This window comes from Capricornis sumatraensis, chromosome 3 (assembly GCF_032405125.1).
Source record: "Capricornis sumatraensis isolate serow.1 chromosome 3, serow.2, whole genome shotgun sequence".
Classification (NCBI taxonomy): Eukaryota; Metazoa; Chordata; class Mammalia; order Artiodactyla; family Bovidae; genus Capricornis; species Capricornis sumatraensis.
Window position 1 is genome coordinate 166,408,138 of NC_091071.1, and position 25,078 is coordinate 166,433,215.

General features: G+C 54.1%; 1 protein-coding gene across 5 annotated transcripts in view; it reads left to right on the plus strand.

Moving 5' to 3' along the window:
* The window catches only part of COL16A1 (collagen type XVI alpha 1 chain), a 55,083-nt gene extending 38,730 nt beyond the window's left edge, over positions 1 to 16,353 (plus strand). For all 5 annotated transcript variants that reach the window (XM_068968238.1, XM_068968239.1, XM_068968242.1 and 2 more), the window contains 21 exons: positions 96 to 149; positions 728 to 781; positions 2,287 to 2,331; positions 2,443 to 2,496; positions 2,813 to 2,848; positions 3,169 to 3,231; positions 6,290 to 6,361; positions 6,546 to 6,599; positions 7,227 to 7,271; positions 7,479 to 7,523; positions 7,829 to 7,882; positions 8,306 to 8,359; positions 10,307 to 10,357; positions 10,658 to 10,747; positions 12,129 to 12,164; positions 12,707 to 12,751; positions 13,628 to 13,816; positions 14,177 to 14,243; positions 14,937 to 15,113; positions 15,282 to 15,359; positions 16,099 to 16,353. In XM_068968238.1, the coding sequence (XP_068824339.1) occupies positions 96 to 149; positions 728 to 781; positions 2,287 to 2,331; positions 2,443 to 2,496; positions 2,813 to 2,848; positions 3,169 to 3,231; positions 6,290 to 6,361; positions 6,546 to 6,599; positions 7,227 to 7,271; positions 7,479 to 7,523; positions 7,829 to 7,882; positions 8,306 to 8,359; positions 10,307 to 10,357; positions 10,658 to 10,747; positions 12,129 to 12,164; positions 12,707 to 12,751; positions 13,628 to 13,816; positions 14,177 to 14,243; positions 14,937 to 15,113; positions 15,282 to 15,359; positions 16,099 to 16,301 (1,566 nt within the window). In that variant the 3' untranslated portion in view covers positions 16,302 to 16,353. The remainder of the gene's footprint in view (positions 1 to 95; positions 150 to 727; positions 782 to 2,286; positions 2,332 to 2,442; positions 2,497 to 2,812; positions 2,849 to 3,168; positions 3,232 to 6,289; positions 6,362 to 6,545; positions 6,600 to 7,226; positions 7,272 to 7,478; positions 7,524 to 7,828; positions 7,883 to 8,305; positions 8,360 to 10,306; positions 10,358 to 10,657; positions 10,748 to 12,128; positions 12,165 to 12,706; positions 12,752 to 13,627; positions 13,817 to 14,176; positions 14,244 to 14,936; positions 15,114 to 15,281; positions 15,360 to 16,098) is intronic.
* Positions 16,354 to 25,078: the final 8,725 nt, after the last annotated feature.

Consider the following 25,078-nt stretch of genomic DNA (forward strand, 5'->3'; position numbering starts at 1 on the left):
CAGCTGCAGGCCGGCTGGCCTTGGCCGCCCTCTTACCCAGGGAGGGTGACAGAAATGTTGAAGGGCTGGCCCATCACATCTCCCTTTCTTTGCAGGGTCCTCCAGGGCAACCTGGTTACCCAGGCGCCATGGGCCCCCCAGGACTGCCTGTGAGTAAGCAGGCCTAGGTCGGGGGCAGGGCGGGGTGGGGCGGGGGTTGGGATTGGGGTTGGGGTCGGGGGGGTGCCGGTGCCCAGGGGTGGTGGTCAGAACAGGGCCAGGCTTGAGCAGCCTCAGTGGGCTTCCTCCTTTATAAGCATTTCAGCTGGTGTTTTCTGCCAGGCTGTCCATTCAGAGACCAACCTCCCCTCCCCTCCCCCGGCCATATAAGCCCCCTTGGGAGTGGGACTGGGCCCACCTCTCTGCTTTGGGGGGAGCCCCCAGAGCCTCCCAGACTAAAGGCTGTCTGGTGGGGAGGGGGAGGGAAAGTTGGGGAAACCCCACGGAGGCCAGAGGCCGAGTTCGGTAGACATGACTACCCCCCTCCCCTTTCCACCGAATGGTGGTGGGAGACCGGGAGCTGTGCTCCCCGCTCCGAGAGCACCCCACCCCACTGGTTCCCAGCCTCTTCCTAGGAGCCATCTGCGCCCAAGTGCCAGTCTGGGTGCCAGCTGCAGTCTCCACCCCTCTCATCGCGCCGCGCCAGACGGCCGCGGGGCTAATTCCCTCTCTCTTTGCTGCCTGTCAGGGCATCAAGGGGGAGCGAGGCTACGCGGGTTCCCCGGGAGAGAAGGGAGAATCGGTGAGTGTCTGAGTGCTGCTCTCCGGCGAGGGGGCGGGAGTAAGGGCTTCAAATGGCTGGTCCCTGCCCGCCCACCTCCTCCTCCGCTGCCAACGCCTGGAGAGCTTCCCAGCCGCCCCATGAACGCGAGACGTGACCCCTGCTTCCCAACCCCCTGAATCCTCCAGCTGCGTCTCGAGCAGTCGGCGCTGCCGGCTGGTTGCTGCGGGGGCGGCAGCTGCGAGGAGGAGGATCGCGCCAGGTTTAGTGGAGATGGCTGGAGGGGCTGCCTGGAAGAGGGGACCTCCTCCCACCCCCTCGCCTACAGGCTGGAGAGCCAGCCCGACAGTCTGGACCCTGCTGCCTCCAGGCCTGTCTCAGGCCACCCAGAGCCAATGGTGGCGCAGCCAATGTCCCAGACCCACCCTGAGCTCTGGTCATCAGTGGGAGCCTCCGCAGTGACAGGGCTCACCCGGGGTCCTCATGCACCTAGTTAGTGAATGAGGGTGGAGGCTGGACTTGAACCCAACCCTGTTTGTTTCCAGCCTCCCCAAACCTTTGTCTTCCCTTCCCCATCACTCATGCCGCCCACCCACAGCCGCTGGTGAGGCCAGGTAGGATGCCGTAAACCCCAGCTGTGCCTTTATTCAATAACACATCTTTCTCCGGGGGCCTTCTAGGTGCCAGGCTCTGTTCTGAAGATGCCTTGATGGATAAAATAGGCAGTTGGGCCCCTGGCCCTCAGGAAACTAAGTCCCAGTGGGACAAGCAGATAACAGATGAATAAACAGATACATATAAATTAGGAGAGATGGGACTGGTGGAAAAAATCAAGCTGGAGCCATGAATAGGATGTGTAGACAGAGGGTTAGGGAGGCCTCTCTAAGGGGGTGGCATTGGAGCTAAGGCTTGAATGGAGCTTCAGGGTCGAGGGTGGGGAAGGACATATGGTTGTCCATGCTGGGGAATCCCAGAGGGAGAGGCCGCGGGTTGGGGCACCCCTGGAACAGATTGGCACCATCGATGGTTTGATAAGGTTTCAAGAGACCTGGAAAGGATAAGGGATGACAGACATTCTAGGTAGAGGGGCAGTCAGCGGTATGAAAGTATAGTATTCAGGGAACGGCAGTCTGACCAAGCCAGGCAGAAGATAAGAAACGGAGAAGGAAGTGAAGCAGGAGTCAGAAGTTGGTATCAGATCACAGGATGCCTCAAAACTCAGCGTTCAGTTGGCAGAGGGGAGCCATGGAGCGTGTTGGAGCAAGAGGGTGTTATAATCAGAGCTGTGTTGAAGAAGAGGAGCTGGCTCTTAGAGTGAACTCAGAAGTGGCAGAACTCGTTAAGAGGCTGGTTCAGTAGCTCAGGCAAGGGAAGGGGCGGCCAAACAGACCAGGGAGAGGAGCCCTGCAGCTTGGAAGCGCCTCCGCCACATCCCTGCCTCTGCTCTGCGCCCATCCCCTGCCTCAAGCCCGGATCTCCCCCCTCCCCCAGCCAGAGGGGCTGATTCTGCTCCTTTGTGCCACCAGGGCCCACCAGGATCTGAAGGCCTCCCAGGTCCCCCAGGCCCAGCGGTGAGTGAGGAAGGGGGCAGGGGGCTGTGGACATGAGAGCCCTGATCCTACCCTGGAGTCTGGGGACAGGACGGTTGCCGGGGAAGGTTGCATTGTTCTCTGTGGTGACAGGGTCCCCGAGGAGAGCGAGGACCCCAAGGAAGCTCGGGTGAGAAAGGAGACCAGGTGAGTGGTGACAGGGACCTAGCTGGTTGTTCTGACCACTGTGAAGGGCTGGGGGGAGGCAGGGAAGGGGGCTTCTCCCTGGTGGTCACTCTTATGTATGGGAGTGGGGACCAGCTGTAGCCTCCCAGCCTCCACCATCCTTGAGCTGTAACCTCTCACCTCCTGCCCAGAGCCTCGCCTGCCGGCCTTTGGGGGCAGAGTGGAGGACAAGGCCCCATGACTCGAAGCAGCCTCACCGTGTCACTCTTTCCACCTGGGCAGCCAGGCTGGAGAGAGACGGTGGTGCAGCACACTGCCCGTTGCTTTCTTCCCCTAGGGATTCCAAGGGCAGCCCGGCTTTCCAGGCCCCCCGGTGAGTGCAGACACAAAGCCAGCTCTGTCGCGCGGTGCTCCCAGTCTGGCAGGGGCAGGCCTGGTGAGGCCAGGCCGCATGAGGGTGGGCCTGGGGAGGGGAGGGAGGAAGGCCCGGAAGGAGGAACGGCCTGGGTGGTCAGGCCTGATTCCAGGAACAGAGACCTGGAGAGCAAGGCCTCCTGGGTGGGCCCCAGCAGCCCGGAAGTAAAAAAAAAACACATCACATTAACACAACGCGAAGGACATCCAAGAGGAAGAAGGAAGCGGAGCTCTTTTCCAGCCCTGAGTTCATCCCTGCCTGCTCCTTTGTTGGTTTAGGGTCCCCCTGGATTCCCAGGCAAGGCTGGAGCACCTGGCCCACCCGGCCCCCCAGCAGAGAAGGTGAGCAGGACCCCCAAGTTGGCCACACTCACAGATCTGAGCCATGCAGCTCCTAGCCCGTCTGCCCCCTCCCACCCTCCCACCCCTAGTATCAGGCCTTCAGAAAGTCAAGGACTGACTCGGTTACAGCAGGGATGGGCAGAGAGACTCGAGAATGGGCCCAGCAACTTCTATAGGGCAACAGAGCTGGAGCAGACCAGTGGGTCTGCTGGGTCCAGGATGCCTGCTGGCCTCTGTGCCACCAATCTCTGCACCTCTCCCAGTGGGAGAGGGTGGCTGGGGAAAAGGCAGAGGGGTGTGGTGAGAGGTGGCCCAGTAGAATGTGACAGGGTGGCCCGGGCCAGCTTGCAGCTCCTCCAGGGCAGGGCAAGGAGTTGAGAGAAGCACATCCAAGCCTGGGAACCCCCCGCCCGGCAGTGAGAGGAGCTCTGGGCATTTGCCTTCTGGGTCTGACAACAGAAGGAAAGGGGAATGGGGCTCCTGGGGAGCCAGGCTCAGGGTGTCCCCAAGGGCCAAAGAGGGCAGGCATGGCCTGTGACCTGGTGACAAGGGGGGGAAGGAGCAGCAGTCGGGGAGTGCCCGCACCGGCCATCCCTGGGTGTGGCTCTGCTTTTGGTTTTGGTCTTTAGGGCTCCCCTCGTAGCTAAGCGGGTAAAGAACCTGCCTGCAATGCAGGAGGACCTGGGTTTCATCCCTGGGTCGGGAAGGTCCTCTGGAGAAGGAAATGGCAACCCACTCCAGTATTCTTGCCATGGAGAATCCCACGGACAGAAGAGTCTGGCAGGCTACAGTCCATGGGGTTGCAAGAATCGGACACAACTTAGCATCTAAACCACCGCTGCTTTGGTCTGGAGGCTGACGTCCCTGACTCAGCCCGCCCTCTGGGCTTCTCCAGATGTGACAGGCGGGTAGTGTCAGGAGGTGTCAGGAGGCCCGTAATCGTAATCAACCTGTGAGCTTGGGGTGGGAGGATCACGGCCCAGAGGGAGGGGCAGGAGGTCTGTAGCCTCGTGGGGAGCCTCTTTCCTCTGAAAGCGGGAAAGGACTCCAGAAGGGGCCACCTTGGTCTAGGTTCTCACTGTTCAGGTGAAGAAATGAGGCCTAGAGAATGCTGGAAGGCCCTGGAATGCCGCCAGCATTCCAGGACACACAGCAAGATAGCAAAAGAGCTAAGATTTGTCCCCCGATACCCAGCCCCACACCCTTGCTGCCTCCCCGATCAGCCATGGTTGAGGCAGTGGCGGGTGCCACCTCCCTTCACCTGGGTGGCGGCCCCTGCCAGAGTCTTCTGCGCTGGCTCTGTATCCAGGGCTGCCTGCTCTCCTTAGGCCAGTCATTGCTGACTCCCCAACCTCTGGCCAGCGGTTCTCCAGCTTGACTCCCTGAGGAGCCGCCGTTTCCTGGGGTTGTGCTGACCCCTCCTGGTAGCTGGTGGCATTGCAGTACCACCCGAAGCTCTCTCCCCCGACCCCTCCCGTGGGGTCTCTGGCGGGAGCCCTTCCCCTTGGCGAGCCCCACAACCGCTGACTGCTCCAGGGCAGCCAGCCTCCTCCCCCTGGGGAAATGCTGCCACTTCCCCTACTTTGCTGCCTGCCTCGCCCTCCCTTCTCCGATAAACATTCTAATTCACTCGTTAGCTCCCACCTTTTCCCCTGCTCTGAACTGTCAGTGGCGCCCCAGTGCCTGTAGCGGTGTTTTTCGGGCTTTATTTTGTAGTCCCCAAGACTTTTCCCTCATAGCTCAGTTGATAAAGAATCTGCCTGCAATGCAGGAAGCCTGCGTTCAATTCCTGGGTGGGAAAGATCCCCCGGAGAAGGAAACGGCAGCCCTCTCCAGTATTTTTGCCTGGAGAGTCTCATGGACAGAGGAGCCCGGCAGGCTGCAGTCCATGGGGGGGCCACAAGAATTGGACACGACTTAGCGACTAAACCACCATCACAGGGCTTTTTGCCACACAGAATCTCATGTGAATGCTCAATCTATAAAGCAGACTTGCCCGGCAGTCCAATGGTTAAGACTTCGCCTTCCGACACAGGGGGTGTGGGTTCGATTCCTGGTGGCAGAGCTAAGATCCTACGTGCCTTGGGCCCAAAAAAAAATAAATAAATAAATAAAGCAGAAGCAACATTGTAACAAATTCAATAAAGACTTTAAAAATGGTCCATATTTTAAAAAATCTTAATAAACAAATATGCAAGTGGAGCTGCTCTGGCTAAGCAAGGGGTAGGGGTCTGGAGTCCCAACCCTGGGTCTCCACTTTGTGCCCCCAACTCCTCCAGAGTCCTCCAGGAGCCCCCAGACTCTGAGAAGTAGTTTGAAAGCCACTAGTCCATTTGATAAAGTCTAGTATAGGGTTCAGCATCCTCCCCCAGTCTAACTCTTCCAGCCACCCCCACCCCGCACCATACAGGCTCCTCAGACACCCTGGCTAGACCAGGCATGTCTCCCCCTCCAAACCTCTATCCTTCTCTGAAGTCCCCAGTGGCACATCCTTTCCCCCTCTCCATCTGCCCAGATCCCAGCCGCCCTTCAGAGCCCAGTGCCTGCGGACTCCTCTGTGACACTTTCCCTGACCGCACCACCGCCGCACCTCCCCCCCCGTACTCCCAGCAGAGTGAGCTGCACTCTGTTCTGAACGCCCAGGGCCCCTGACGCGCAGAGCACAGGGACTGTTGCACTGCCCTTGGTTGTCGTGGGTCTGTGACTCTCACTGGACTGTGAGCTCCTTGGGGACAGGAGCCACCCTTGTTCCATCTGGAGGACCAGAGGCCCAGCCTGCATTACCGAGCACCTGCCAGGCCAGTCCCCGGTCAGCCCTGGGGAAGGTGCTGGGCTGAGCAGGCAGAAAGGGGATGTTCTACAGATGAAGACAGATCTTCCTGGGCAAGTGGTATGTGGGATATCAGTTAGACCAGAACTGAACTGGGATTTGAAGCCAGCTGTCCTGACTTCCAGTAGCCACCAGCCCCTGTGGCCCAGGGTCCCTTCTCCTGCTGGTGTGTCCAGGGGAGGGAGAGGGACAAGGTCCTGCTGACTTTGTTGGGGGGCTCGTTTCCAGGGCAGTGAAGGGATTCGAGGCCCATCAGGTCTGCCTGGTCCCCCTGGACCACCAGGATCTCCCGGGATTCAGGTAAGTGTGTCATAGCCTGACCGATGGGGTGTGTGTGTGTGTGTGTGTGTGTGTGTGTGTGTGTATGTTAGGGGTGGGAGTGGGATGAGCGGTGGATGGGGTGGAGAGGGAGGCAGGGCTGGTCAGGCTCCCGCCTCCGAGGGCTGCAGCAAAACATGCAGAAGCGCCTTTTCCTCGTGTCCAGGGCCCCGCCGGTCTGGATGGTCTGGATGGGAAGGACGGCAAACCTGGCTTGAGGGTGAGACATGGGCCCAGGAGGGCACCCCCTTCCTTCTCCTTCCTTCCCCAAGAGCCAACACCAAGGGAACCCTGATGAAGGGAGTTGAATCGCATCCCCCACACGGCTTTCAGGAGGTGCCCCCCTTCCCTCAGTCTGCCTCTCACCACACCCCACTTCTCTGAAGGCCCAGAGCCCCACGGTTTCTCCATTCTCCCAGTAGGCCTTAACCAGGTTGGATGTGCTAGCAGGGCACAGCAAAGGCAGTAAATTTATACCCAGAAGCTCAATCAACTAAGAAACTAGGCTGGGCCTCAGAAAGAACAGGCTGCAGACGTGGAAGGACCTGGGCAGCCCTGGCTCCTTGTGCCTGGTTTTACTGGGGTGTCTGAAAAGGAGGGGGCCATGGCAAAGGGCAGAACATCAAGGTCAACTGCCTTCTGTGCCCAAAAGAAGGAAAACAGGTTCAGAGAGGGGCCAGGATTCAACTCAGGGTGCACAGCCAAGTCGGAGGCCAAGCCCCATGTGACAAACCCTCCACCCTGGGAGAGCTGGGGGAGGGGCTGAAAAAAGGGGGAGACAGTGGTGAACGAGTGGGTGCAAGCTGGACAAAGCTCCTGTCTCCGTGCCCCTGGTCTCTTTCCCTAGGGGGACCCCGGTCCTGCTGGCCCTCCTGGACTTATGGGACCCCCGGTAAGCTGAGCTGCAGGGAGGGGCTGGGAATTGGGAGGTTCCAAGGCTGGGCAGGTGCCTTGGTGGGCAGGGCAGCTCGCATCCACGTCCCCTGGGGACTGAGTTACGACTTTGGGTGGGTTTGACTTGTTTGACCCTGGGGGAGAAGAGTGAGAAGTGGCCTCTACTTGAGGCGAGGGACGTGGCAGCTCCTGCTTTTACTTCCAGGGCTTCAAGGGAAAACCTGGCCATCCTGGCCTCCCAGGACTGAAGGTAAGGACCTGGTGACTTCCGCCCACCAGGTTTTCTAGGCTCTTCTGAAGGCTTGACCCCAGGCAGATGGGTCAGCCTAGCTAGAGTGGACAGGCTACCTGACCCTTGACTGAGACACCATTCCAGCATCCAGGCCTTCTGAGTCCACTGGTGCCTGGCACACCGGGTCAGGGCTTTGCCATCTGCCAGCTTAAGGGCATCAGGGGGCCACTGGCATGTGGCAGGACCCCTCTGATGTGGAGTCCGTTGGGGTGGCAGAGCCAAGTGGCGATCTGGTGAGCCCCAGCTGCCTGTCTCTCCTCCAGGGTGACTGTGGAAAGCCAGGCCCCCCGGGCAGCAGTGGCCGGCCCGGAGCAGAGGTAAGGGCCTGGGGTCTACACGTGCTGCCTTTAGACAGCCCTGGGTTCTGCTGAGTCCTGAATGCTGCCCCTTCCTCCCTCCCTCCTCCCTGGCAAGGTGGCCACCTCCTCTGCTTGGGCTTCTAGGGGAGGTTTTCCCCAACTCTGCACATCTTGACCTTCCCCTCTTAAGGCTTATAACTGGCTCCTCCCTCTATGGGCTGCTGGGTCACTAACCTACAAAGGCCTGGTCTCTGCTTCCCCCTCCAGCCGTACTCATGGGTAGGGCTGGTCCCCTAGGGCTTAGACCTAGAGGCCAGGGCTCAGCGAGGTTCCTCTGGCCGTCGGTGTGTCCCGTCTGCTCTGCTCAGCCCTCTCCTGCCTAACAGCCCACGTGTGTGCGTCTGTGTCTGCATCATCTCTCCCTCTCTCTGGCTCCTGCAGGGTGAGCCTGGTACCATGGGACCCCAGGGAAGACCCGGCCCCCCTGGCCATGTTGTGAGTTGACCTGTTTTAGTCTCTGTCTCTCTAAGGGTTTGGACTGCATTGGGCTGGGTGGCGGGGGTGGTGGGCAAGCTGATGATGACCTGAAAGAACTGGCTGCAGGAGCAGCATCAGCCATACAGAGCCAGAGGGGCTCTGGGCTCACCCCATCCAGCAGTTCCCCGGCTCTGTGCCATTTTCGTATTTTCTGGGCACATTCGAGTTTGCTTATCAAACAAAGATCATTCGGTTATTCAACAAATAATTATTGAGCACCTGCTTCATGCCAGGCACTGTTCCAAGCCCTGGGCTACAGCGACGAGTGAGGTAGAGAGGTCCCCCGATCCCAGAACTTCCACAACATGTTGATGAGTGCGGAGAGACCAGACGGCGATGTGATGTCCTGGGGAGGGCGGGGAGGCAACTTCCCTGGAGAAGTGGTCTCTAAGCAGGGGCCCAAATAACATGCAGGAGCCGGCTATCGAGCCGACTGGGGGAGGAGTGTCCAGTCAGGGGTGTAGCTGCTGCAGAGAGCCTGAGACAGGCAGGGCACGGGGGAGTGGAGTGTGAGGAGGGCGTGAGTGGGGATGGGAAGGCTGAGCTGGGAGAGGTTGTGGCGCAGATGGTGGAGGACCTCAGGGCAGGAGGGGGAGGACATGCAAGTGGAAGGAGAGATGTCAGAGGACGGAGGGTAGCGGTGGAGCGGGTGGCAGTGGGCCCATCCCGCAAGTGTTTGGGGGAGAGGGCTTGCTAATGACCCAGATGGCAAAGGGGCAGGAGGCGGCAGGCGCGGGATTGAGGATGACTCCTGTTTGGCTTGGGCAGCCGGGTGAGTGGGTGGTGTGTTTACTGACAAAGGGTGACTTGGAGAGGAGGTTTATGAAATAATGGCTTTCCCTTCTCCTTGACGCATCTGTAACGCAGATGACTGCCAATGGGTGCCTTTGATCAGTGTGACGGCTCTGAGCTGGTGGGGTTCCAGAGAGAAGGGAATACACTGAAGGCTTTTGGAAATGTTAAAAATAGATCAGGACCCCACAACAAGAACTCCTGGGGCCTCATCACTGTTTTTATGGCTCTCAAGGGGTCCAGAGACCTTGCATTGGGGACCCCAGGTCTAACCCTGTCTGCCCTGGCTCCACATCAGAGATGAAAGAAAGAATCACACACTCTGAATTGTGGAGACTCACTGGGGGGCTGGGGTGTGCAGGGCTCCTCTTCCCACCTCCATCCATCCAGCTCAGCCCCCTGCTGAGGGCTGGCCACTCCTGCCCTGGGAGGCTTCAGATGAGTAGAACAGAGTCCATGCCTCCAGAACTTTCCATCTGTGAGTACAGAGGGAGGTGCTCCGAGAGAGACCCATGTGCCCCCCTGGGTTCAGAGGAAGTGTCGCTCTGACCAGGGAGGTGACGTGTGAGCTGGGCCTCCAGGGCAGGATGTGGAGAGATGGGGCAGGTGGGAGCCCTCCTATGCAGTTGAGGTTCGTCACCCCCCAGTGATAGGTGAGCGGCAGGGGACCAGGGAGCTTGGGGCTTATCTGCGAGGATGTTGGGGTTGGAGCTGAGCCCCTGTCCTTCACCTGCCTCCGCACAGAGACAAGCTCCTCGTCTCTGCTCCCCCCAACAGAACAGAAGGAAGGCGGCAGGGTGGGGGTCCTCAGAAGACATCCAGGCCCAGGTGCCACGTACTTCACTCCCTTGCGCTTGGCTCTGGCTCCCAGATCATCCCCTCTGTGCAGGCCCCAGTTGTACCACTTGGCAAGCAGCAGGTGTGAGCATCTTGTGTGCCCAGGGATCCCCAGGCACAGATCAAATGCAAGAGTCGAGGGAAGAAAGGCTCAGGGAAGAGGATGGAGCTTCCATAACCAAGTTCAGGGCTTGTTCCTGCAGTTGGTCCCTCACCACCTCCCGGGGCCTCGTTGCCCGAGCCTCTTTCCAACCCACTGACTTCGTCTCCCTTTAGGGGCCGCCAGGGCCTCCAGGCCAGCCAGGTCCAGCTGGAATCTCTGCGGTGGTGAGTGCTGTGCTCCTCCTCGCATCCCTCCCTCCCCGGTGTTTGTCCCTGCGTGTCCCCATCCCCCCTCCTTCCCTCTTGTAAGCCTCTCCTGCCTCCAGTCAATCTCCCTAACTGGCTTGGGGTGAAGACCTTCGGAGAGGCCCGGAGGCTACCCCAGGGTCCTTCCCCAAGATCAGGCAGTGCCACCTCCCGCTCTGAGGCCTTGGAATTGGGGGCCAGGGTCCCTTGAGCTCAGTGTCTGCCTCTGGCTCTGTGGGGTTCACTCTTCCCTCCCTCCATCTCCATCTTTTTCTCTAGGGCCCGAAAGGAGACCGTGGAGCCACTGGAGAAAGGGGCCTTTTAGGTCTTCCAGGCCAACCTGGCCCCCCTGGACACCCTGGTCCCCCGGTAAGACCCCACCTCTCAGGGCTCAGCCCTGGGGGAAAAGGGCCAGTGGACTTTGTCAGTTGCACACAGGCCTGCACCTCAGGGGTCTCTGGGAAGGGAGGGGTATTCAGCACCACAATGGCAGCTTGGAGCTTGTGCCCAAGGATCGCATCCTATTTGGAATAAAGGACAAGCTGTCCCTGTCCCCTCCCCAGGGGAGCTTGTTGGTCGCAGAGAAAACCTGTAAACGTCAGGCACCCAAACACAGTGTTACTGCTGGAACTCTCTCAGCAACTCTGAAACCACGCCTTAGTGTCCGTTAGTGTGTATACCCAGAGCTGTGATACACTGATCCCTGACGCTGGGCTGAATGGTGACCTACATGCCTGACATGTTGTCATTCAGTCTGTACTGCAACCCTATTAGTTGCAACCCTATTTAGTAGGTCTGATTGTCCCCGTTTTACAGATGAAGGAACCAAGGCTTAGCAAGGTTGAGTAGGGTGCCCAGAGCCACACAGCTATTAAGTATTAAGAGGCTGCCTGACTCCATAACTTGGGTCCGGAGCCACTCTGCGATACTCCCTCTTTCAGAGGTTCCAGACAGGTAGACCACATCAGGTGGAACTGACTGCCAGGCTCAGGGATGAAAAATCTCCCAGGGGACTGAGGCAGGGACCCAGGTCTCCTAGCCTGCAGGCTGGGGTGCTTTCTACCCAAGCGGACTTCCTTCTGGGGAGGCAAGAGCAATGCCCCTGGGGCTAGTGCCCTGGAACGGAGTGGATGACTCCAGCCAGTCTGCCAAGAGGCTCGAGTCTTGCCACCCACTCCTCTGATTCTTGCCATGGGCCCTGGGCAGGCAGGTCCCATCAGTCCTCCATCCCTCCTGCCTGTAGGCTAAGAACCTCCAGAGTCCCCTGACGAATCTGCCAGCTGCCATGCAAGCATAGATTGCTCTTCCCCAGTGTTTCACTAGAAGTGAGCAGGTCCCAGGGGGCATCCTCTCCTGTCTTGGGGAAGGAGTTGACACAGGCTGCCCTGGCCAAACTCTGGGACTTCATCAAGGTCAGAGGTTCACAGGTTCACAACCTTCATTCAGCAAACACTGAACATACACTCAGAGCCAGGAAATGTGCGAGATGCCAGGATCTCAAGCCAAAAACAGGGCAGGTGCAATCTGCTCTTCCCTCCCAGAGCTCAGTTGGGGGGTGGCCGGGGCCAGGCTGGAGCATGGCATGGAGTCTGAGTGTCCACAGCCTGTGCCTAGAGTGTCCGGGGGAGGTGGGGAGGATTGTGGCTCCCAGGTGGAATGGGGGCTGGCCACGCCTAGTGGGCAAGGTGAGGCATGAAATGCCAAGCTGGGTTGGGGCTCATCACAAGCTCCATTGCTCTCTGCTCCCCAGGGTGAACCCGGCATGGATGGCGCAGCTGGCAAAGAGGTACCATTGTGCTGGGCTTCTCATTTTCTCTCGGGGATGCTTCTTTTAGCTCCTGGCTTTGCCCTGACCCCTCTTCATTCACTCGGTAGATGCTCCCTGTATGTACAGACCGTCTCTGGACGGATATACAGGCAACTGGTGCCCTTGTTATCACAGGAGAGGAGCTGGGGACTAGGAAGAAGGATGAGAGTGAGCCTTGCTTTCACTCTTCCTTTTTTTTAAACCATATACCTGGTCAAAAAAAGCCAATGATAATAATATAGTCCAAATAAACATCTCCTGGGGACCAGCTCTTGCCAGGCACTCCCTTTCATTCTGACTTCTCACCTCTCTCTGTCTGTGACAAGGAACCCATCTAACACAATCATATGAGGCCACATCCTGGAAACATAATTCTCCCTTCCTGCTGTCCATGCTCTTGGCAGGGAGGTTCTCATCCTTTCTCGCACAGAACCCAGTAGGGTCCTTTCATGACACCTGTTTCCCCTGGATGGTTTGGAGATGCTGCCCAGACTTCACCCCTGACTTCTGCTTTCTTCTAGGGACCCCCTGGAAAACAGGGACTCTATGGACCCCCAGGTCCAAAGGTGAGTTGGGCACTGGCTGGGTTTGAGAGGAGCAGCTCATGAGTTGATGAAGCCCAGCCCGAAGCTCTGACTTTAGCCGTGGAGAGGAGACACAGCAAGGCTAGTGGGCAGGGAAGAGAAGTGGGCAGAACCTGGAGCAACCTCGTCTCTGAAGACTTCTCACGTGGGGCTGTTCCAAGGTTCTTAGCTATGGTGGGAAGAATGGAACCCTCATGTCCATTCACTCCTGATCGATTCATGCATTCATTCTGCGAGCATCCACTTGGCTTTACTCACCTGCCAGGCCCTCTGTCCTAGCCTTGGGCCCGGTGCCCACTTAGTCCAGTCACACTTACACTGGAGCCTGTTGGGTTTTAGATGCAATGCTATGGAATCTGAGGGAGGGAGCAATCCACTCAGCCTGGGGCGCCAGAGAGGCCGCACAGGGAACAGGGACCTTATAGCCGAGTGGGAGGACACTGGAGAGAGGGAAGGCATTCCAGGCAGGAGGGACTAAGACACATGGCTGAGTCAGAACTATAACCAGCAAGGTGTGGCTGGAAGCACACGGGCAGGAAAACGAGGCTGGAGAAGATGTAGTTGGGACCCCATCATGATGGCGTGGAATGCCTGGCTGAGGAACTGAACCTTTATGCTGAGGGCAACTGGGAGACATGGAAATTTCTCAGCAGGGAGTAAGAACATGAAAACCATCCTTTAAAAGGACTGCTTTGTGGGCAGAGCAGACACGGGGCAGCCTGTCAAGATGCTGTGGTCCAGAGGGAGATGCTGGGGGCGGGGTGCGGCACTGAGGCCGGGGGCAGACCACTGAGACCCCGTGAGAGAAACTTGACAGCACTTGGCAATGCTGGACTGTGTGACTTCCTGTCCTCCTAGGGTGACCCGGGACCTTCAGGACAGAAGGGCCAGGCAGGAGAGAAGGGAAGAGCTGGCATGCCTGGCGGGCCCGGCAAGAGTGGCTCCATGGGACCCGTGGGGCCGCCGGGCCCTGCAGGAGAGAGAGGCCACCCTGGATCTCCGGGGCCTGCGGGGAGTCCCGGACTGCCCGGGGTGCCTGGCTCCATGGTAAGGAGGAGGCTGGCCACCAGGGGCTCTGGTCCCACAGAGCAGGTGTGCGAGGTAGAGCGCACACCGTTTTAGAAGCTCCTACTATGCTCTACAGAAGAAGAGCATGACCCCCCGTATGGGTGGTTCTTAACTGTGTGGGAGAGTGGAGAGGGTGGAGACCCTTTCCCTGGGAAGAGGCACAAAATGTTTTCTCCCACTTTAGGGGGGTTAGGACATTGGCTTCAGAGTCTATGGGAGGCTTCTGGGACCTTTGTTCCCCAGCGCCCCCCATCCTTTATTCCCATGAAATCTATTCCCAGGAGAGATGAGCCCCAGACTTGAAAGTGTGATTGAGGCAGGTTTCTTCTCTTTCCTCAGGGAGACATGGTGAATTATGATGAAATCAAGAGGTTCATCAGACAAGAGATCATTAAAATGTTTGATGGTAATTGGCAGCTGAACTGGCTGGCAGTGGGTGCTGTTTGCCCTTCCCAGCTGCTTCTCCACCCCACCCCAGCCTCCTTTCCCTTAAAGTATGCACCCTACTACTTACCTCACTCCCCCACTTACGGGCATCTGTTCAGTTAGACTTCAGCCTTTCCTCTCACCTGCTCTGTTCAGAGACAAAATGATTCCCTCCTGCCCCCCGCCCCAAGCCCCCACTGAAGCAGAGGAGACAGACAAGAAAATTGATATCAAATGAGTCTGCAGAGAGTGAGCTCTAAATAGAGGGGCATGCAGCAGCCTTAAGATGGCTGGCATGGTTTCATTTTCAGCTTTTTTTCCCTGTCGATCGGTTCATCCAACATCAATAAGCCAGGGACTGGGGAAAACATGGGCCCTTCCAGAAGGGGGCTAGGCATCTTGCTTGGGAAGCAGACCTTGAATGCCAAGCAAGGAGCCTGGACTTTATTCTGAAGCTGGTGATGGATTAATGAAGGCTGCTGGAGAAGAGAGATGCTGGAATCAGACCTGGGCTTCAGGAAGATCACTGTGGAGAGCAATGTGGGGGAGACCCACCTGTGTGTTCCTTACTCTGACGTCCCTCTGAAGAAAGGCTGTCTTGGACTCTCCGCCAGCAGCCTGTCGTTCTGAGTCCCCAGGGTGCCCTGTGACCTGTCCCTGCCCTTTCTTACAGAGAGGATGGCTTACTACACCTCCAGGATGCGGTTTCCCATGGAGATGGTAGCAGCTCCAGGACGACCAGGGCCCCCAGGGAAGGACGGTCCCCCAGGCCGGCCAGGCTCCCCGGGGTCACCGGGACTCCCCGGTCAGATTGGCAGAGAAGGACGGCAGGGCTTGCCTGGGATGAGAGGTAGGTCTGCCCTCCGGTTACACGCCTAGTTCTCGGGGGCACACAGAAGCATTGCACGAGGTCCGTTGTGAATATAGCATTTGCGCGTATATGTGTGTTTCAAATAATCTGACCCAGGTAGATCATTTTTCTACTCCAGGATGGGACGTCTTATTTCTTTTGTTTCAGGATTGCCTGGTACTAAAGGTGAAAAGGGAGACATTGGTGTTGGCATCGCAGGAGAAATTGGTCTCCCCGGCCCCCCAGGTAGGAAAAGTCAGTCTTGGAGACTGTGAATCTGGAACAGCTGAGAGCTCCTTTCTTAATGTTCTTTCCATAACATAGTTGTGTAGCGTCTCAAATAACCATAGGCCTATCAACCAACATCTATAGTAATGACACTGAGTATGAGACTCTACTAGGGCATGGGTGTGTATGTGTGTGTGTGTTGGTGGGGCAGGAGTGTTGAGGATTAGGTGGGAGATCCCGTGCCTGTTCTCAAGTCCTAACCTGGGCGAGCATGACAGAGTGGAAGAGAGTTGGATGTGGTGGGGCCAGGGAATGCAAGCTTAGGTCCCGCTCATCATCTTACTGGCTAGATTACCTCGACGAGCCTAAGAGAAATGACTGAAGTTTGACAGCCTTGTTCTGAGGTGTAGCTTCACCACATGGCAGGTGTGTGACCTCTCTGAGCCTGTGTCCTCATCTCCAAAATGAGATCATAGCTTCTTTCTCATGGAATCGTTGCGACGATTCAATGAATAATGCGGAGAAAGCACTTGGCTTCTGCTTGGCAGGTGGAAACTCTGAATAAAATTAGCCAGTGGTATTATTGTCACTGTCCAGTTAATGTCAGGATCAGATCAAGTCTTCATGAAAATATGGTGTAGCTGGAGAAATAGTCATCAGATGTAAGGTATTCCTATTATTTACCATGACTGATATTTCTTCTTTTCTTATGACCTGGGTTTCCTGATCCCCCTTCTCTGACTCCTTCCTGCCTTAGGTCCCCAGGGTCCTCCAGGCTATGGCAAGATGGGCGCGACTGGGCCGATGGGCCAGCAAGGCATTCCTGGCATCCCTGGTCCCCCAGGCCCCATGGGCCCACCGGGCAAGACCGGCCACTGTAACCCCTCTGACTGCTTTGGGGCCATGCCGATGGAGCAACAGTACCCGCCCATGAAAAACATGAAGGGGCCTTTCGGCTGAAATCACCATTTCCATCAGATGAAGAACTCCACTGGGAACAAATGACTCAAACTTTATAGGACTCTGGACGGGTTGTGAATGTTTGGGATTTTTTAATTGCTATTAATATTTTTTTATCAATAAATAAAGAAATAAAACTATCTGCAATCTCAGTGCCGCTGGGGTTTCTCTGGGGCTGCAGCTGCATCTCTGTCATCTTCTTCTTATCATTTGGTCCCGGGATCAAAAGGGGGCATCTCCTTCATTGCCTGTGGTCAACCAGTAAAGCTGTGGAATCCTGCTGTAGAGAGGGTCCCCAGCTCAGCTCTCCTCTCCGATACTTCTGAGTCATCCTTTGGTCCTCTGAACCACGTGTTCTATCCTTCACGGCACACTTCTCCAAGTCAGAGAGAGGGCATTGCTCAACCCCTTCTCATGAATGAACCAAAAGCAGTTTGAAGACCTCTTTCCAGCTCATAAAGGCCACTCCCTATTTTCTTCCCTAAAAGAGATGGGTGTCTGGTACCCCCACCCACCCTTTGGGGTGTGACCCAAAGCCCTATCCAGGATGCACCTTGAGAAATGCCACTTGGTGCTGAGGTACGTTCATCTATCTGCCTGACAGCTCTTCCAAGCAAGCACACTCTCTTCTTGCCACTCCAGTAATTCCATGATTAGAAAAGTCTGGGCAAACAGGAGGAAAAGATAAGGTGGCAGCCCCTGGCCCAGGGAAGCAGGGAGTGCTTCTTCAGGAAATGACAGGGAAATTCCTTCCTGTATGGATGGAGGGCCTTCTCATCCGCCCTCCTGGACTGCACATAGCATCTTTTGTTATTCTTTGTTAATCTAGCACGTGGAGTGGGTTTTTGTACATCTTTAGCCCTAGGCCTTCAGAAAGAGGTTATATCAGTGCAAAGGAATCATGGGCAAGCCACAATAAGATCTGAGTTCATAGGCCTCCAAGTCCACTGGGACTTTGGTGATCCGTCTGCTGCCTCCTTCTCCATTTGTAAAAAGGCTCAGAAGAAGAAGAAAAAAAGAGAGATGAATATTATAGAAACATTCTATCTCAGATTTCTTCCTTTTCTGCTTTTCAGATCTCTTGATCCTGATGGGATGCCTACCTTGTGAGAAAGCAATAGGGCACATCCATGGGGACTTCCAGAGAAAGCCTTTTTACTGGCTCCAGCTTTCTGGATGGTTTATTCAAGTTGGATAAACTTCAAAGGGATCACAGAGCAGGCTGAGAAATGTACCCAAAGTCCAGATGCTTATCCAAACTGCCTGAAGCTTTCAAACTGGCTGTCAAATCTCTCCAGAGCTGGCATTTCCAGCACGGTTTTGAAAACGCTCTTCCCCTGTTGAGCCCCAAATGCCAAGAGCTTTTCAGAACCTTTGACCTATTTTTTTTTCCTGCCAGGAGCAGAAAGGTGTGCCAGTGATGAGAGAAATGAAATAAGGCAAACTCTTGAGGCTGCCAAGTGCCTCACATGATACTTTTAGATAAAGGAGGAGCCAGTTCTTATGTGATCTCTCACCAGCAATTCTCAGTTAACCCTGATTCCAACATAAAACATGAAAAAGCAAACTCATCCTCTTCGCATGGAAGTAGCAGCCAGCTTTTGACAGTGGACGAGGACAGATGTTAAAGTGCTCCCATCAGAAGGCCAGCTTCTTTTCAACCCAATCTGTGAAGCACTAACTGATGATGGCTTTCACAATAAGAAGCACGTTGGCATGAGTAGAAAGAAAGAGAAGCAAGGACCAGCTGTTAAACTGAGCAGGTTGGCTTTGAAGGCCAGAGCGGGGAACCCGCTATGAGGAAACATCAAACCCATCCCCTCTGAGGACCACCAGGGAATCGATCCTTACAGAATAAATGATGCTTTCTTCTCTTTTCTCCTCGAGTCAAATTCATTCTACTCTTCAGGGGATCCTACAACAGGCTAGGTTTAAGCTTTCATGGTTTGAGTGCTTGTCTCCCTGGAGTTGGAAATTGCTGTATTTTCTTGGACCATGAAGAACCAGATGGGAAGCTGAATTTTATAGTCTCTTCTGTTACTGTGGTCAGCAAAAAAAAAAAAAAAATCATGGATTTTGCTCATAAGTAGGAGCTGGGTATGGAAAAGGCACTGGCAACCCACTCTACTACTCTTGCCTGGAAAATCCCATGGACGGAGGAGCCTGGTAGGCTGCAGTCCATGGGGTCGCTTTGAGTCGGACACGACTGAGAGACTTCACTTTCACTTTTCACTTTCATGCATTGGAGAAGGAAATGGCATCCCACTCTAGTGTTCTTGCCTGGAGGATCCCAGGGTCAGGGGAGCCTGGTGGACTGCCATCTATGGGGTCGCACGGAGTCGGACACAACTGAAGCGACTTAGCAGCAGCAGCAGCAGCAGCAGCAGGAGCTGGGTAAGCTTTTAGGGAAAAGCAGGAGCAGCTTGCACCTTCCCCTTCTTTCAGGGAGCTTGCTCACATTCCTGCCTGTCATTTCTTAGTGTATTTATTTCAGGTTTTGAAGGCAACACACAGATCATTTGGATTGGCAATTGATGAGTCCATTTCCACTTACTATTTTGTGCTGGGAACAGCATCAGGCTCTGGGGATTCAGAGGCAACCTAGACAGATAGGGCCGCGCCCCCACAGTGTCTGGGTGGGGGCAGCAGAGTTAAACAAACAGCTGCAATAACATGGGGTGATGGGGCAGTACCAGGCACCAGGGGAGCACAGAGCTGAGAGACCTAACCCTGTCTAGACAGATCGATGTAGGCAGAGGGAACGTCGTGTGCCAAGGTCCAGAGATGACTGGGGCAGCATACTGAGTGATGAGAGACAGGGCGTGTGGTTGGAATGGGGAGTGTGATGGAGGGAGGGAGACGACGGGAAGCCAGGGTTTCATACGAGGCTGTGTCGAGTCAGGTTTGCATAACAGGGAATCCTTAATTTGAGAACCCCTCTCAAATTTGAGTGAGAGGGAGAAAAGGCTGCTGCCTGTTTATTCTGCAGAGAAAAATCCCCAAATCTGATGTCTTCTGGAACTGAAATCTTTTCTGTCATAATATTTTCCATTGACACCCGAATTTAACAGAGTCTGTTTAGACTCTTCACATGTGGTCCATTAACCCGCTCCGAGACTAAATCTTTTTGTCATTGTCCTGAATAGTTTGTGGGAATAGGACGTATCAATGTAGCCTCCGTATGATCTCATAATGAAAGGGGTGTGTGGCTAAATTCCCGTGCCTGCTGTTCTCATTTTCCTGTTGGTTCTGTGGAAAGCTACAAATCACCCTCTGCTCCAAGGCATGCAACTGGAATTTAAATTCTGAAACTGGATCTAGTCAGAATCAAAGAGAATTAATTCCATAATAATTAAGTGGGTATTGGTATTCCTTCTCAGTAAACAATACTGGGGCTTGGTGCTGAACCAGGATGCCTAGAGGGAATGACGTGTCTCCAGGGGTGGTGATATTTTCGTGGATGGTCCTTCCATTACCAAGCTCTGCCTCACCTCTCATGGGTCAATCATGGGGCTTCCATGAACTTAGGAAAGTACTCTGTGCTCCAAAAAAGGGCTGGAATCCAAGTTTCCCCCTTTGGCTAAAGCTGAAACAAAAACAGGAACTTCTCCACCCACCTCCGTCTGCCTCAGGTAGCTGAGGTTTTGGAAACGAGTTGATTGTTTTCCAGTCTTCGGAATCTCCTGACCTCCATTTTACCCAGCCCGCTCCAAAATAAACACACCTGGGCCTGCTGCAGGTCCTCAGAGGCGTAACCCTGGACTTGGCTTTGGCTGGTCTCCGACTGCCTGAGGGATGATTTGGATACCCTTGCCCCCAGATAGCACAGACATCCAATAGAACGTCCTCCTATGAGCCCTTTGCTGGGCAGAGGGAGCTGGGGTGCGAAATTCTCATAGCTTAATCCTCAGCACCTAGACCACAGCCTGACAAGTGGTGGGAGTGCAACAGGTTGTTATGCTTGTGGAACAAAATTAGTGCGTCTCACACTGCCCCAGTTTGCAGGCCAGGTGTCACTATTCTCTCTCCCTTCACCTTCAGCCCAGACTGCAGGGCTTCCTTCTTTTGGAGATTTTGCCGTTCGACTCCACTAATTGTTTTGGACTGCACATGTAGGGGGTGGTGGCAAAGGCAAAGGGTGGCGATTTACAAAGGCAAAGAAGACCAACTAACTACTAAGTACTGATGAGTTAATTTGCGGACCTGGCTTCAAATCTGCCTTCCCCATTTCCTTTTGATAGTTGGGAAGTAACTTATCTCCTCTCAGCCTCAGCTCCTCATTATAAAAGGGTAACAGTATGTCAAAGGATTGTGGTGAGAACTGAGGCAATATATTGTACTTAGCACAAAGTTTGACATGTAGCAAGCATTCAGTACAGGATACTACTACTACTGTTAACTATTAATAGTCATTGAACTCACCCCAGGCACTATTTAGGCACTGGGGTTAGAAGAGCGGATAAGGAAAAGGACACTCCTACAGTATACATGTAAACTTTACAGAGGACAACCCAAGTAGTGACAAGTGTTATGAGAAAATAAGACATAGTGGTATTATAGATGACTAGAATGGGTGTGGGGGGCACTGTTACTTTAAGATTTATCTATTTATTGGCTGTGCTGGGTCTTCATTGCTGTACGCTGGCTTTCTCCAGTTGCAGTGAGTTGGGGGCTGCTCTCCAGTTGGTGTGTGCAGGCTTCTTATTGCTGGGGCTTCTGTTGCGGAGCACAGCTTCAAGGCACATGGGCTTCAGGAGTTGTGGCTCCTGGGCTCTGGAGGGCTGGCTCAGCAGTTATGGTGCACAGGCTTAGTTTCTCCGCAGCATGTGGTATCTTCCCAGGCTGGAGAATCGAACCCATGTCCCCTGCATTGGCAGGCAGAGTCTTAACCACGGGACCACCAGAGAAGCCCCAGTGCTACTTTAGCTCTGGTGTCAGTGTCCCCACCCCCACCATCCAAAGAAGTGAGATTTGAACTGAGACCCAGATGGCAAGGAGAAGCTAGCCAGCGAAGAGCCAGGGGAAGACCATTCCAGGCAGACGGAACTGCTAATCCAAAATCTAGAGGTGCGATGAGCTTGGTACGTTCCAGGGGTGGAGACCAAGCCAGCACAGTTGGGAGTGATCTGAGGACCACAGTGGTGGGAAGAGGGGCTGAAGACACAGGCAGGGTCTTGGTTACAGAGGGCCATAAACGCTATCAGGATGAGTACAGTTACAGATGTTTCTATAAGAGTTATTGGAAGCCTCTGGAGAAGTTTAAGCCTAGGAATGACATGATCTTATTTACATTTAAGACAACCATTCTGGCTGCCCTGTGAAAAACAGAATGTGGGGGATGGAGTGAAAGCGGGGACATTGATCAGGAAGCTATGGTCATGGTCCAGGGTGAACGTGCCAACTTGGTCTATTTTTGAGCTACAGCACATGGAAGTGGGAGGGCGTGTGGAGAAACAGAGGTCGCACAAGAGTGATCCTCGGTTTCAGGCCAGAGAGACTGGGTGGATTTTCAGAGATGAAGGGGAGGAATGAGTTTGGGGAAAATTATCAAAGAGAACTCTGAAGCAGGAAGGCTGAATACAGCACAGTGACAGTACCAAGTGCAAAGGGAGGCAGGCAAGTGGGTAACTCTGGAGCTGGTGGGGATGTGGGTTACGTGAAGGATGGGATTGGAACTGAGTTGTTGGTTTAAAAAAAAATTTACTTATTTAATTAACTGTGTCAGGTCTTAGTTGTGGCATGCAGGCTCAGTAGTTGCTGCACGCTGGCTTAGTTACCCCACGGGGTGTGGGGGACCTTAGTTTCTCGACCAGGGATAGAACCTGTGTCTCCTGCATCGGAAGGTAGATTCTTAACCACTGGACCACCAGGGAAGTCTCTGGAACTGAGCTTTGAAGGACTGGACTTGGGAGGGCTGCTGGTTGGGTGAAAGGAGTGGTCTGAACACAAGTCTGGGCGTGAATAGGTGCCATAAACTCATTATTTCAGATCTCTTTATATACTTGTTTCTGACAGCAGAGGAAACTGAGACTCAGAAATTAAATGACTTGCCTGAGGTCATAGAGTTAGCAAGTGGTAAAATCAAGATTTCCCATTCCAAAGAAAGGGGGCTGAATGGTGGAACTGAACATACAACAGCAGACAAATGGGGGCTGTAAGACATAAGATGTAAAGGTGAGGCTGGGTCAAATTGTGAAGGGTCTAGAGTGCTGCAATGAAGAGGCTGGACCTTATTTTGTAGATGTAGATGAAGAAAGCCATTGTACTTTCTCCAGAGGGCTAGGAGCATGATCAGCACTGTGATTTTGGAAAGTGCTGGCTGTCGACTGAAAAAAAAAAAGCAAAACATGAGCGCTGTGAGTTGTTTTATTTGGGGCAAAATGAGGATAATAGTCTGGGAGAAAGCATTTCAGATATTTCTGAGAAACCGCTCGGAAGTGGTAGGAGGCAGGTCAGTATATATGTGATTTTGGTGAAACGGGAATACATGTAATCAAGGCCCTATTTTTTGCAGAACGTGTCTGCCAGTGATGAGAGGCAGATGTCACCATGGAGGATTTTAGTTCTTTTATAGGTACGAGGCAATGCAAGAATGGGGCTCATAACACTGTCTCCTGAAAATACCTAACTGAAGACCTATTCTGCCAGTTTTCCCCAGAGCACAGAATGCCTCATTCCGAATCTCCACATTTAAATCCTTTCAGGCGGTGTTGAAGGTCAGCAGCAACAGTGGCTCATAGTTTGATCCTTTGTAGAGATAGATGGCAAATGCCAAGTTGCAGGTGACAACGGTTAGATGGCCAAAAGTGACACCACCTCGAAACACTATTAATTATTTTTAAAAATACAGGTTCTGGAGATACAATGACAAGCAAAATCAGACACAAGCTGTGCCATACAGGACTAACAAATTAATCAAATAAGCATGCAAACAAGTGGAGAGCCTAAACCATGAAAAAGCAAATACATGACTGTGAGGTCTTTGTCAACTAAAAAAATGTTTAGAGTCGTGAGTCAAGTTTTATTTGGGGGCAAAATGAGGACTGCAGCCTAGGAGAGAGCACCTCAGATAGCTCTGAAAGACTGCTCCCAAGAGGCAGTGGGGGGAGGTCAATACATAAGATTGTGGTAAAGGGGGAGTTCAATGCACTCATGAGCTTACTTCACAAAAGATTTTGTGCTAATCACGAGGAACTGATGTCACCATCGAGGGATTTAGTACCTTTCTAGATATGAGGAGATGCAAGGATTGGGATTATAAAATCAGTTCCTGAAAATATCTAACTGTCTAAAGACCTGTTTCATCAGTTTCCCTGGAGCACAGAGTGCCTCCCTCTCCACTCTGAATTCCCTTTGGGGAGTGTTGAAGGTCAGCAGCTGCTGCAGCACAGGCAGACAGCAGGGGCCCTTGTTGGTGCATTTCAGTCGCTGGCAAAAGCTCTTTGCAAGTGCCAATTTGTAGTTGACATCTCTTAATAACCAGGATCTTACTTACATTGGGGATCAGTCCTCAACTCTTCCCTGATGAGACCTGGGGTATCCACTGACCCCAGTTCTAGGCTACACTCTGCCCCTAAGCCATAGTGAACTAGGGCAGGTCATTGGACCTATTTCTCCATTTATGAAACAAGTCAGCCTTATGTAACTCAATGAAACTACAAGCCATACCATGCAGGGCCATCCAAAACAGACGGGTCACAGTGGAGCGTTCTGACAAAACATGGTCGACTGGAGAAGGGAATGGCAATCACTTCAGTATTTCTGCCTCAAGAACCCCATGAACAGTATGAAAAAGCAAAAATATAGGATACCGAAAGATAAGCCCCCAGGCAGATCGATGTCCAGTATCCTACTGGGGAAGAGAGGAGAAATAACTCCAGAAGAAATGAAAGTGTTGCTCAGTCCTATTGGACTCTTTGCAACCCTAAGGACTGTAGCCCACCAGGCTCCTCTGGCCAAGGGAATACTGGAATGGGTACACATTTCCTTACCCAGGGGTCGAACCCGTGTCTCCTGCATTGCAGGCCCATTCTTAACCCTTTAAGCCACCAGGAGAGCCTGAACGAATGAAAAGGCTGGGCCAAAATAGAAACAAGGCTCAGCTGTGGATGTGTTTGGTGGTGAAAGTAAAGCCCGAAGAGACCTCAGACGATCCAATTTCCCTCCCATTCTGACGGCTTGGAATTTTCCTGTCCAAATACCATAGATCCCACTCCAAAGTTACTGACATATGGTGTCCTGACATTAGAACGAAGTACTTCTAGCCCTAGCCTCTCTCCTTCCCAGGATGCCTCTGTCCCCCGTTGACAGGCTAACCGCCTGGGCCTTCCCCTGGTGGAAACTTGGACTGAGGACAGCAACTACGCCACTTTCATGCGTTCTTTTTGCCAGGTGAAAATATGGCCACCGCTGCAACACCCTACCCAAGTTTCTCTCTAAATACCCAGGCCGACCAGCCCCGGGACCTACTCTAGAGCAAGAAAGGGAGGAAGAGCTGCGCCAGCACAACAATCAAGTTTTCCGGAATCGGTCTCCTGACCCTTAGCTCCGCTGGCCTCTCTCTGCTGCTACTGCTGCTGCTAAGCCGCCTCAGTCGTGTCCGACTCTATGCGATCCCATAGGCGGGAGCCCACCTCTCTAGGAGGCACCAAACCTCCGCCCTAGAGCGTTAGTTCCGTCGACCCATGCGTCCAGGATGGACAGTCTCATACATCCAATCAGAATAGGGCCCGCCCCCAGGCCCAGAAGGAGGCAGGTTTGACGCCTGGAAGCTCCGC